The sequence below is a fragment of the Nanorana parkeri genome, unplaced genomic scaffold, assembly GCF_000935625.1.
Source record: "Nanorana parkeri isolate BGI_ZX_2015 unplaced genomic scaffold, ASM93562v1 scaffold1937, whole genome shotgun sequence".
Classification (NCBI taxonomy): Eukaryota; Metazoa; Chordata; class Amphibia; order Anura; family Dicroglossidae; genus Nanorana; species Nanorana parkeri.
This window is the reverse complement of record NW_017308205.1, coordinates 212,486-226,020: the sequence shown is the minus strand read 5'-3', so window position 1 is coordinate 226,020 and position 13,535 is coordinate 212,486. Positions and strand designations below refer to the sequence as shown.

The following is a 13,535-nucleotide window of genomic DNA, read 5'->3' as shown; positions in this document are numbered from 1 at the left end:
GGCAAATTCTCTTGAACCACTTCACTAACTTGGACAAAGCATGCGCCTATTAGATATCTCATTGCTTGATATAACCATATTTGTTTGAATGTAGTGATTTACTAATTGGTTAGGGAGGATGATGAATCAACAAAAAAAGTCAGCAGTTGTAGCTCTCATGTTAGTGAGCTATATTCCAATAATTGTTTAGAGACATGGTTATATAGAAGTAAATAAGTATAAAATAAGATGATTGGTTTAATGGGCGATTACACTCAAGGAATTAATGGAGCACTGTCCAGGGTCTTTGAGGAGTAAGTGTTTCTGAGGTTTTGATTAAGTATGTTTATTTTTTTTTTCCTTTTTCCTCAGATCCACAAGATGCCAAAGCTGAAGCACATGATTGATTAGGTGTTCCTCTCTCAAGTATGAAGTACTCACACCACTCAGAAAAGATTGCTCTTAAATGAACACATAATTATCCTAAACTCGTCCTGAGGACTTCCCTCTTCCAATTCATGAGCCAGCAGGATGTGGTCGCTGCACTGTCAGAACGCCTGCTTGTAGCTGCATACAAAGGCCAAGTGGATAATGTTGTGCAGCTTATCAACAAGGGTGCCAAGGTAGCAGTTACCAAGGTAACCAGAAACTGCATGTTTTTATTGTAAGCATTTTATTCTCCTGATGGATAGAGCTTTCACTTTATCTCTTTTAGGACCTCTATTTAACAACATAATTTTATAAAATGTGGAAAAAGGCAGACAAGGACCAAATAATTAGTCACCAGTATTGCCTGTGGTCTCTCAGCAGTTGATCTTTTCCCCAATATGACATGCCTTGTTTTCCACTGTCTCTGTGTTGATGCAGCTATCTTGGTAGAGGCAAGGCTTTTCAGAGTCTCCAGCAAGGAGAACAGTGAGCAGAACAGTAGTGACATCACCAAATCACACTCCACATCTCCTGAAACTAGCAGCAAGGGGCAGCAGTTCCTAACATGTTACACTGATGCTGGGCAGCTGTAGGCACAGATTGGCCATGCACCCTCAGATACCAAGAAGTACGCTATTATATTTGAGCAGGACAAAAGGTTGATTTTTCAGGTTACTGCTTATGCGCAATTACCATTTCCAAATGCTGCCCATAATCCCAGATCTACACTCATTTCAGTTAATGTTTCTTTTAAACAAATCCATCCAACCTTTTTCCGGCTAGTCAATGCAAACTGTGATGCAGATTGAGCTGTTTAGAGGTGCAAACTGCTTAAGGTGCGAGTACCAGAAACATTATTTCTGGAGGATATATTTTCCAGTGTGTTGGAAGATGTTTGAACAGCCTGGCTGATACTTACTCTAGCTACCTCCCTTCTCTCTTAGTAGTAGAAGTAGTCAGTAAAGGGAGCCAAATTTGAGCCTTGTATGACATTTCGCCAATTGTATAGGTAATTGTGCCATAATTTAAAAATACAGGAATGGACAAAATAATAGATAAGAAACAGTTTAACGATGAAATAATTTAACCACAGTTAAAGTGACACTAAGTTCAGGAGTTAAATCTTAAATGTATTCAAGTACCGTAACAATTAACAAAAATGTACCTGATTTCTGTATCTCACATTTAGTTTACTAATTTGTACTGAAATTGTAGTCCAACTCGGGAGCGAGTTTGGAGTGATGTCTACTTTACAGTACACACAGGGACCATGGGGAACACAAGTAGCCATCCTCCAGATGGAAGGACAATGTCAGCATTGATGATTTGAGGATCTACAACTGAGTAAAACATAAATAACATACATTTTTGTTAATAGTTCAGGTACTTGAATACATTTTTAAGATTTAACTCCTGGGTTTTGTGTCACTTTAAAGGCACACCTGCCAAGATGACTCATGTTAGGTTGATTGCCAATTAACAGTATATGTCAGCTAGTATGTGTGTCAGTTAGCACTTAGCACTGTCATTTGCCTTATGTTGCATGGAAAACTCGCAAATTCTTACAGAGTTCTAACAAAAAGTTGGAGCCTAAAATCCAGGTGCATCATTGAAGAAAACTGCTGAGTTATTGAATGTATTATAGGAATACAATATTGTAATATGTATAATTTGTCATAATAGGCTCAATTCCCAAAGCTAACACACCAGAATAAGGATCCCTAAAAAAGTGACCTTTATTTTAAGTCGAGTACAATGAGATTTGAAAAATACAGTCAAATGTCTAAAAGGCCTTAGACTTGTGTTAAAACTTTGTAAATTGAGCCTTTTGACTTTTATTTACCGTGGTGAGAACCAATGAAAGCTGAGAATTAGTCACCGGATGAAGAAAATTATGGTTATGGCAAATACTACGTTATCGCTTTTGGAATTGCCCATAGTCATAAAAATAATTAGGGCATATGCCAGATATGTTAGGGAAACATTGTGTGGAATTAATGTTTGAAACAGTCTTGCACAGTCCTGATACATGTTGAGTACAGTCACAAAGGTCAACAGGCAAGGAGAATGAACACATACTTGTTACTTGTTATAATTTTTTGCATGGGTAGAAATTGCAGTAATTCAATATTGTGTTTACTACTTTGTACCATAATATTCTGATTTGCATTGTACAATGCAAGGCACAGCCACATATTATAAATTATTTTATATTATAAATATACCCAATGGGTGTAAAGGGCTATGAATACGTTTTTTTCTTTAAAGGGAACCTGTCATGATTCTCATTAAAGCATTCCTGTCCCCAAAAGTTAGAGCTGGCGTCAGACACTGCAGCTGTCCTACGCCATCTCTAAGACTGAGAGCTGACTGATCATGTGATTGCTGGGCGCTCAGCTCACAGTCTCTACTCCCAGCACAGAGCAGTGGCTGTCAATCAATATCCCCCTCCAGGGATCCCCCCTGCCCTCTTTGTTCCTCCAGCGCTGGCTGGAGCTACAGACCGGGGCAGGCGTTACTGTCTCTGGCTCTCAGCTACGCGCAGAGCCAGCTGTCAGTCAGGCAGCCTGGGTGGATATTCGAGCGGCTGTGCCCCATCAGCCAATAGCTAAAAAAAGGTTTGGCTATACTTCCCTTTAAGTTTTTTTTAAGTATTTTGCAGGCATAAACAATTATGTTTTTAAACAATATAATATTTATGTGCTGCACTCAACTGAGTTTTCAGTAGCTGTGGGTTTTCAGTGATGATGGGTCATCATTATAGTATAGTTTTATATAGTATAGTATAAATATCATGCAGTATAATTACCTCACTGTCCCTAAATTCTGAACCATTTTTAGGGCTCATTCACCCTATTGTGCTTTGGAAATGCATTACGCATTGGTGCAATTCAGTGCCATTTATTCTGAATGGCACCCCAATGCATCTTGCCGACAAATTGACATGCGGTGCACTGCCAAAAATGCTGCATTCACCTTTTTTGGTGCATTGGGCAGCTTTCTTGATGCAACGGCGATAACACGCATTCAAGCGGCACAAAAGTGTGAATGGGCCCTTACACTACTATATTCTCACTAGCAAATGTCAAGCTGGTTGCATTGTTAGATAATGTTGGCTAGATTGCAAACTTAAGATGATATTTAAAAATGTTAAATATTAGGGTATTTTTTTAACGTTAGGGGCTGCTTAATAACTGTACGAAACCCATTACCATGTTAATATTGCATGCTTTCCTTGCAAATGTTAAAAAGCTTGCATGAGCCCCAAACATGTTTAGGACTTTTGCGCAGCCCCTTTACTGTTCATAGAATGAATCAGGGAAAGCAGAAATTGCTCATGGGAGTTGAGCTTTTTTTACCCTTGCCCAGAGGTGCTGTACTGGCACAAAGGCTTGTATGGTAGATTGAAAGCATGCATGTAGGAAAGCAAATAGGTTTCCTTAACTGCAGAGGTAATCTATAGTTCACTGAATATATATATAGATCTATATATAAATCTATATAACGGAAAATTGTATACTTACCTTCCGTAATTTTCCTTTCCTGGTGCATCGATGGCAGCACACCATGGGTTAAGATCCGCCCCTTTTAACCCACAGGACACGTGATAAATTTAGGCTTCTCCGAGCCACACTCATTCTAGTCGCAAAAAATCCAAGCCATGGCAGGGAGGGAAAAAAAAACTTGGTGTGCTGCCATCGATGCACCGGAGGAATCTCGAATTAGAGGGTAGGGAGGAAAAGCGTAGTCTAGCATGAAGGCTCACCGGCAGGTCAGGGCATCTGCTGCTAATGCCTGGTTGCAGAAGAATCTGGTCACAAAAAGGCTGGTCTTGCAGTTGTTTGGGGACGCAAATAGGTCTACCTGTGGCAAGCTCCAATGATGCGTTATCATGTTGAAGACCTCCTGATTCAGCTCCCACTCATGCGGGTCCACTGTTGACCTGCTCAGAAGGTCTGCAAGCACGTTCTGTTTCCCTGGAAAGTAGATAACCGAGAGATGCCACAGGTGAGCCTGTGCCCAGGTCATAATCGGCTCGAGTTCCCGCAGCATGGAACGACTGTGCGTGCCTCCCTGCTTCTGAATGTAAGCAACTGCGGTTCTGTTGTCGATCTGCAACTGTACATAACGATGGTGAATCAGGGAGGAAAAGGTTAGGAGACCTTTGAAGGCAGCTCTCACTTCCAGTATGTTTGAGGGTAGTCCCCGAGAGGGAAAGGACCACCAGCCTTGTGCCGCTAGGCCCTGACAGTGTGCACCCCAACCATGGAGGCCCGCATCCGAGGTGATTATCACCGGCTGTGGCGGGCAGATAAGATGACAATTCAGTAGGTTCTTCTGGTGGGTCCACCACCAGAGAGATTGCCTCATGCCCGCTGTTATGACAATCTTCTGGCGAAGATCCACTTTGTTCCACTGTTTCAGAAAGAAGAATTGGAAGATCCTCAATCTCCATCGGATCATCAGAATGGTAGAGGAGAGAGTGTCCAGAAGGCTTAGGCATTTGCGTGCAGACATGCATGGTGACGACATTGCCTGAAGAACCCTGTGTCGGATGACAACGACCTTGTCTTGTGGAGATGGAGTTTTGATCTGTAACCAGGAGAGCTCCCAGGAATACCAGTCGTTGGGAGGGGCTCAATTGAGACTTCTCGAAGTTGATCAACCCGCCCAGCCGCTGAAGCAGAGCGAGGCGCGGCTGCTGATGATGTAAGATAAGTGCTGAAGACTGGGCCAGAAGCAGGATGTCGTCTAAATAATGGAAAACCCGAATCCCTTGCAGTCTGGCATGAGCGACGAGAGGTAGCAGGAGCTTGGTAAAGGTGCGTGGTGCGGTGGAAATGCCGAAAGGAAGGCACATGAATTGGAAGTGCGTGCCCATGATAGCGAAGCGTAGGTACCGCTGGAACCTGGAGTGGACAGGGATGTGGAAGTAGGCGTCCGATAGGTCCACCGAAGTCATCCAATCTTGCAAATGAATGCATGGCAGAATCAACTGAAGAGATTCCATTCGGAAGGAGGAAACCCTTATGCACCTGTTGAGGTCTTTTATATACAGAACGGGCCGTAAATTGCCCGTCTTTTTCTTGACCAAAAACATGGGAGAGTAGAACCCTGAGTAGCGCTCCCCTGGAGGAACTTCGGTGATAGCACCTTTCTCGATTAAGGAAAGAATGTATTCTGCAAAAATACGGGCATTGGGTCCGGAGGATGGTAGGTAGGTCGGGATGAACCTGTTCCCGGGAGGCCTTTCTTTGAAAGACCATTTGTGACCCTTGGAGACCGTTGATATCACCCAGGGATCCTGAACAACCTCCCACCATTCTGCGGTGAAAGACTGAAGATGTGCCCCCACCGGACCGATCGAGGGCCGTTGACCGTCAATAAGTCTTCTTCGGCGGCTGAGAACCAGAAGGTGCTGCAGCCTTGGAGACCCTGAGGAAAGAAGATTGGGTACTTCTCCACCCTCGACTGAATTCCCTGCCTGGTCGGTAGGAGCGAGCATCTCTGGCGGGATCCGTAAAGGCTCTCCTATTAGGGTTGAATCTGGGACGTTTCTTATTCCTGTCTTGGGGCAGCAGACCAGAGTTTCCTCCGGGTAACTTTGGATATCGCTGAGAGGATACAGCTTCGCCATGCGATTATTCACATTAGGAGCCTTCTCAGCTAGCTTCCATTCCTCAGTGATAAGCTCTTTTATCTCATCCATGTAAGGAAAGGTGGCAGTGGATTTCTTCAAATGAGGAAAGTAGTGCCTGACCTATGCTGGTTCCACAACGGGGTCCTCCCAGTCTATTGCCTCTTTAACTGCGGCAATAAATGGCTCCACTAAGGCAAAGTCGAAGCCTGAGGGACAGGGGGGTTCTCCTGCATCAGATAGATCAGACGACTGTGAGTCTCCAACCGTAGGGTCAGTATGATGCTGGGACGTGGAAGGATCGTCCTGGTGACTGCCTTGGCCACTCTCTTGCCGACAATCTTTAACTGACTGCATCAGCAGAGACAGAGTGTTCGTCGGTGGAGTTGGCGCTTCACGGGTGGCATCGGTGAGGCAGGACTGGCAGACCAACTTGTCTGGAAGTGCCCGTCTGCCGCATACCCAAGAGGTTTTTCTCTCTGTATGAGAGTGGCGGCTGGAGTGGTGAGAAACCGACTCGTGGCGATCATGACGCGAACCACTGCCACTTGACCTGTAACGTCTGGGCGATGAGGGTCTTCGTGATGGAGGCCTTCTGTGTTCTTCGTGAGGAGGGCTGTAATCACAACAATTATTATGAGCAACTCACCCCACTGTCTCTTTAAACATGGTTTACACTTACCATACCCTTACCCATGAGGAGGGGGTTCGTCTCTCACGGTAGCCTTGTCAGCCATCCCTAATTGTATAAGCAGGGAACAGTATAGCTAAGCAACAGCATAAGTGCAGAGCGCAAGAGGTAATAAAAAAATAAATAAAACATTGACATAAGTTGAAGTTAATAAAAGCGGGTACTCACTGGAGCAGATCTGACTGAGTAGAGGACCGCAGGAAGCCTGTAGCAATAGTCTGTTGTCCGCTAGGAGGGGCAGTCGATACTGACAAGAGATCCATGTTTAAAAAGGAATAGAAGCCGGCGCATGCGCAGAGTGATCGCAAAGCTAAAAGGCGTCATCTTGGATAAGGACGCCGCTAGCACGCATGCGCAAAACGCCGCAGTCGCGCTTGCGCAGAAGCAGATACTCACCTAGCCGAGGGAGAGAGGACATGTCAGGGAACCTCCAAGGGGAGGTGACACAATAAAGCTAGTGAAATGCAAGGCGCGAGGCCCTAGCAGGAACAGAAGGCTGAGGCATGAGAGGCGAACGCTGAGGGGGTCTGTTACCAGCAAAGCTGGACACTCTGGGGAAGGCTTCTTTAAAGCCATGAGGCAGAGTCTGCGGAACAGGGGAGACTGACCCTGACCGTAAAAGCCGCTGAACGGCAGGTAAGGGTTCCACATATGAAGCAAAAAAAAAAACTCCAAGCAAAATAAAATCACGGTCCCATGGCGAGGACAGAAAAAAAGAATGAGTGTGGCTCGGAGGAGCCTATTTATACTCGTTTTACTCATTTTACTTGTTTTATCCTAAATGGATGGCATAAAGTTTGCATTGAAATTAACATAAGCAACAGAGAAGACTTTATGGCAGGTCACTGTGACTGCATTCAACTGTGCCGAGATTTTGCTACTGGAAACGTGAGCCATGAAATACCTCTCCAAGGTGTCATAAATGTCAGCATCCAGCATTTCTTCAACACTCACCTTGGAGAGCCTCCATTAACAACTATAGAATCATGCTACTTGCATTACCGTACTGAATGTAGGAATTGTAGAATCTATACGAAAGTATTTTTTTTTCCTACAGCCCTATATAGGCTGGTTTCAGCTACAGTTGTATATAAAAGCTGTGTATTTTCATGTCTTGCACTGGAACCCTGCCAACATTAGGTTGATCAGTAGCGCTTGCATAGTAAAAGGATCAATAGTTTCAGTTTTATCTGTTGTGAGACTTTTTCCAGCATTGACTGCATTACAATGTCATTCTTGCTTTCATCCTTTTGGCTTTATACTAGATGTTTACCAAGAGTAATGTTTAAACTGTGAAAAAAGGGATACCGTCATGAAAGAGATTACATGAGCATTTGCAACCTACTTCTCTAAATGGTACATGGCTAGCTTTTGTGCTGCACCTCTGGTGACTTGGAACAAGTATGTAGCAGGCGAATTTGTAAGCTCTATTGTTTTTCAGGGCAGTGACTGGCTAAGTAGTGAAGCTGTAATATAAAAACATAAGTCAGGTATTAGCATTTTGCAAGAAGATGACAGTGCCAGTGCAGTATTTCTTCAATGTCAAGTTTCCTTTTTTTGTGTTTTTTGCACATGTTTTAATCCACATTTGGGCCTCATTTAGAGAAAGATTTAAAAACCCCCTTAGAATTATATATTTCCTGAAAGCAGGGACCCTGTAGAATAAAATGGTGGCAGTTTCAATTTTTTATGTTGCATAGTGCAACTGTTTATTAAACCCAGAATTTCAGTATAAAATACACTTAAGTTAAGTTTAAGTCAAGATAATACCCAATTTTTGGTAAAATATAAAAGAGGAGGTTGTGTTGAGTAAAAAAGATACCCAACATGCCAAGTTTAAAAATTGTGTGCGCTCATGAGGTGGCGAAAAACTATGGTACCCCAAATTGTCCATAGACAACACTTTAAAAACCTGTACAAGGTCATCAATTTAGGCCCCGTTCACATTGAGCGATTTATCACGCGATATTTCCCGCGATATCGCGGCAAATTACTGCGCGATATCGCTCTCCAATGCTTCTCAATGGGGCAAAGGGTCCTGCTGTCGCGGGTCGTGTGTCGCTACAGCAGGACCCTTTTTGGAGCGGATTTTGCCGCGATTCAAATGCTTTCAATGAAAGCATTTGCGCGGTATCGCGCAAAATGCAAATCGTGCGATAAACGCGCAATTTGCATATCGCGGAGTGTGAACGGGGCCTTAGAGTTAACCAGGAATAATGGTTCTCAAATTATTGCTCTCACTCTGGCGTAGTCAGCAATACCTAACATGCATGGCGCAATTGTTGTTTTAGTATGTAATCCCAACAAAAGAAGGCTCTATTTGTCTCAAAGGATATAAAAATTATTTGGTACAGTGATGCATGACCGGGTGATTGCCAGTCAAAGTATCACAGCACTGAAAAATTGCTTAACATGCCAGTTCTCAGTTATATGAGATAAATGAGCTCTGGGGGGCATTTGAATATGAGATCCCAAATGTTTTCTACATTCCGGTTCAGGAAATACAGGCTAGATTTGAAGCTACTGCCTCAGTGGCGTGTACGACAGTAACATCCTGGGGGCGTGGAGAGCCTCAGATTCATGGGATCTTCTTATTCCCCTCCCAATAGCTTACTCTGTGATTATAGAGAGACATATAGTAGTACCTTATTAGCTATATGAAATGTGTCCTTTACTAAAGCATCTACAATCTGCTGTTTTAGTGGGCTGGAGGGGGTAATTACCTTGGGGTGCACTGCTATTTGTGCACCAGAGTGATATGAGACCTCAGAATATGCTTGTTATTGATTTTAACAATAATAAGCAATTATTTAGAACATATTTTATATTTGGGGGGCAGTGCAGATTACAGCAGAAAGCTATACAATGTTGATTTAAAAAAAAAGGAGTACAATACAGATTATTGACATCAAAGTTGTATATTAATAGGAACATTTTATTATATTCTTTTCTTCATACTATCATTAGATAAATCTGAAGACAAAATTGAACACATTTGCAGAGTTTAAGACACACTAATAGTTATCATAGAAAGGGGACACCTAGTCTGACCACATAAGTAGAAACGACAGCTTTGCCATCTACGCCTTGAAGTCCATACTGTAACTCTTTGTATGGCAGTATCCATTATAATTGCTTGAAAACATGTTTGTTATTTTCTGACTTGATTGTCTCTTTAATATTAAAATAGAACTTTGAAGCAGATACTTTGCTTGCATTTCAGTTACTTGATTTAGGTAGTCATTTGTGACCACAACGTATATGCAGAACTTCAATTTCAATAGAATTCTTGGCTCCCTCACGGCTCAGTAAATATAAACAGTCACAAGCAATTTGTGCAGCGTGAGAATGAGCAATAGCAGGTCTGCAGTGGTCATGTAGCGAGGCTTATAGACGAATCCCCTCCTTCCTGTTTACTTACTTGATATTGACCACTTCTCTACATAAGATTTACAAATTATATTACAAGGTTATAGAGTCCAGTTGAATGTGACTAACTTTTGCTAGCTATACCGTGACCTGGATAAATGAAAACCTTAAAGGATATATTACTTAGAAGCAATGTGTGTGTGTTTGTATATATGTAGTGCTGGTGACTTCTATTATGGTCTTATCGGACATACTCATTAATGTGCATTGTGTTAAGGCATCCCATTCAAATGCATGGGCTGCCAACGCACCGGAACGGTAAAGGAAAATAGACATGCAGGATTTTTTTTCAACACAGCACACAATGTACACTCATGTGTTACCATCCGTTGTGGTGCGCCACACAGTATCTGTCAGAGGTCCGTTGGGTTAGTGTGTTGTGGTATCATTCATTTTTAATTACACCAGAACACACTAATGCAGGTAAACTCAATGGCAAAGTGTAAATTGGTCCTAAAACTCTACCTGCTGCCTCATAAAGGAGAATACAAAATATTGCTATGCAAGATTTAAAGCAGAACTTCAGGTAGAGAGCTTGTGGTCATATCTGTGGGGGGAAAAAACTTAACTCTGCTGATGTTTATGCCACATTTGGTTCTGTGCAGTGTAAAAATTATACTTTTATTCATAGTGTATAGTACAGTCATTCATACAGAGGAGCAAAAGTGTGGTTTATCTGCTGCATCTACCCCTGTCTAGTCACAAAGTGCCTTGTATTCTGTGAATGGTTCATCATAAGGGGCATTTCATGTTCACAAATCTGGATGTCTTTCATGAAGCAGAACACAGAATAAATCAAAAGTGCATTGAGCAGTATAGTATAGTAACCATTCAGATTTTAACTTACCAAAGTCAGGTGACTGAACGCCCTGCTGTGTATCATTCTTTTCAAAGAAAACCTGTTCTCCCTCTTGTCATATCAAAGTGGAAATGAGAACTGGAGTGCAGAACTGATGACAGTTCCACTTTCTCTCTCACCACTCCAAAGCTGCTCCTGTCAGCATCATGAAAGCTTCTTCCGCTGCCGGAATCTACCTTCTTCAGCCATAGGGCAGCCAGTGTTGATGCAACTCTGCTGCACATGTGTTCCATTCTTTGTTATGTTATAGTTGCTGAGAGTGTACATTGCACCATAGGAAGTTAAAAAAAAGACAGTGAAATTAATTTTGGCAACGAAGACAGTGAGTTGCTAGCAAATTTTTTTTTGGACTTCAGTTGTATTTTAGGTTTATAATGGATTGCAGTTGGCTAAGTAGGCACTTTTACAATAGGTAATAACACCAAAAACAAGTAGAAGTGGCATCATCTTGCCTCTCTCTTGAGCCAGCCTGGGGGCACTTGAACAAATCAGCCATAGGGAACTCTGCTCTGTAATCCTAGACGTAAAACCCATGCGTAGAGAAAAAAATATTCTCAATGTCTGCATCCTAAGGAGGGGGAGTGACTTCAGTGAGAGGGGAGGGGTTAAGTTTCAATGTTTCCCAAAGTCGAAAGTTATATTAGATATATTAGTTATATTAGACATGCGGGGTGTCCTATAAAGCAAGCCTGTATTGGCTAGAGAAAAGGGAAACACTTTTTGTTAATCTTTTATTATGTCCTAAGAGGATTTATGATAAACCCCACTGCTTTGTTCTCAGTATACATATACTTTAAGGATGTCCTATTCTTTTATTAGTCAAAATCTTATATTTCAGATGCTGCTGCAAACTCTACATTGGAGCAATCTGATAAAAATGTTTTATATATATATATGTGTAATTTCCACAGTAGGTTTTCATCTGAATTTAGCAGTATGTTTTAAATACACCTGTGGAATCAGCTTGCTGTCCTCATGTGCACATCACTAGTTTAGTATGTCTTTTATGTTGTTTTCTTTTTGATAGCAAACTGTGACGTTTATCTTAGATCGAGCTATTTTGATCCCGATGAGTGTTAAGTCTCCCATTGAGAAACCTGTCTGAGCACATATCTACATGATAAACTGCTCATGGCAAGAGTCATTTAATAGCCTACCTTTCTTCTGTTGCCTGGAGACAGTACAGCCTTCGTTGTAAATGGGTTACCTGAAACCCAGGCCTGGATCCTTTCCAGGTGTTGTGAACAGGAAATGCACCTTGCTGCGGTTATGTGAACTATCTCACTGCAACTCAATGAAAGGTCATCTTTAGATCACATTGATCGCAATCTTTAAATGAAAGAAACGATGTTACTTTGTTGTGAAATACTTTAAAACTGTATTGTTGTGTCTGAACAATGATTTAGGTCAGACTGCAGTAACTTGTTTAACACATTGAAGTCAGGTACATGCCACAGGTTTATACTTGTCAATGTTTTTCAAGTCTATAACAATTCTATTTTACGTGGATCTTCAGCTTTGAGTGCGATTTCTTACAAAATGTATCTTTTTCCCATTTTTTAGCATGGACGAACCCCCCTACATCTTGCAGCCCACAAAGGACATCTTAATGTGGTCCAGATCCTGATAAAAGCTGGGTGTGAGCTGAACATACAGGATGATGTAAGTAAAACCTCTGTAGTCACTTACTGTTACAGTGAGAACAGTTATCCCAAAAACGAAGTGAAAGAAACTCTCCAATATCAGCACACGTATATATATATATTTTTTTTTTAATTTTTTTTTTCTTAAAAGAATAAAGCCTGGTTCACAACTGGGCGTTTTACAGCGCGTTCCTACGAGCTGTAAAACGTTCAACATGTGAAAACCAATAATTGCCTATGGGCATGGTCCCCACCTGGGCGTATTTCAGCGCGTAGGAACGCGCTGAAAAACGCCCTACGCCCAAAGAAGCACAGAAGCTTCTTTGGTGCGTATTTTCCGCGCGTATGCATTAGGATACAGCCGGATAGCCCTTGGAAACGCACGTTTGTCGCGCGTTTCTTTTACCGCAAATCGCTTTTTATTGCTGTTCATGGTTTTGTTTATATGCTCCCACATGTCTTGTCTGGCGAAAACCTTGTCACTGTGACCGTAAGGGCTTGTTAACATCAAATACGGTGCGTTCCAGAAGCAGTTAGCTGGTGGAACGCACTGTAATCGCACAATAAACTCCCCCAGTGTTCTGGGGCATGGTGGAGCATTCAAGTCAACGGTACCGCAGCCACGCCCCCTGCCCACAATGCGATCATCTACACCGGAATGCATGGCAAAACAAAGCCTGCATTCCGGTCCAGTGCAATCGCAAAAAAGTGCTGCATGTTGCAAGATTCATTTACTGATGTTATTTTTTGCTGCTCTTTGTTTATAAAATAATAATTTATAAATATGTATTTTGTAAAATTTTCGTTGAGCACTGAATCGTGTGTGTGTGTGTGTGTGTGCAGGGCCGGCCTTAGGGGTGTGCGAGC

General features: G+C 42.2%; 1 protein-coding gene across 6 annotated transcripts in view; it reads left to right on the top strand.

Moving 5' to 3' along the window:
• The first annotated feature begins 356 nt into the window (after positions 1-356).
• The window catches only part of ANKRD6 (ankyrin repeat domain 6), a 52,608-nt gene continuing 39,429 nt past the window's right edge, over positions 357-13,535 (top strand). For all 6 annotated transcript variants that reach the window (XM_018572099.1, XM_018572098.1, XM_018572097.1 and 3 more), the window contains exons 1-2: positions 357-617; positions 12,589-12,687. In XM_018572099.1, coding sequence (XP_018427601.1) covers positions 498-617; positions 12,589-12,687 — 219 coding nt within the window. In that variant the 5' untranslated portion in view covers positions 357-497. The remainder of the gene's footprint in view (positions 618-12,588; positions 12,688-13,535) is intronic.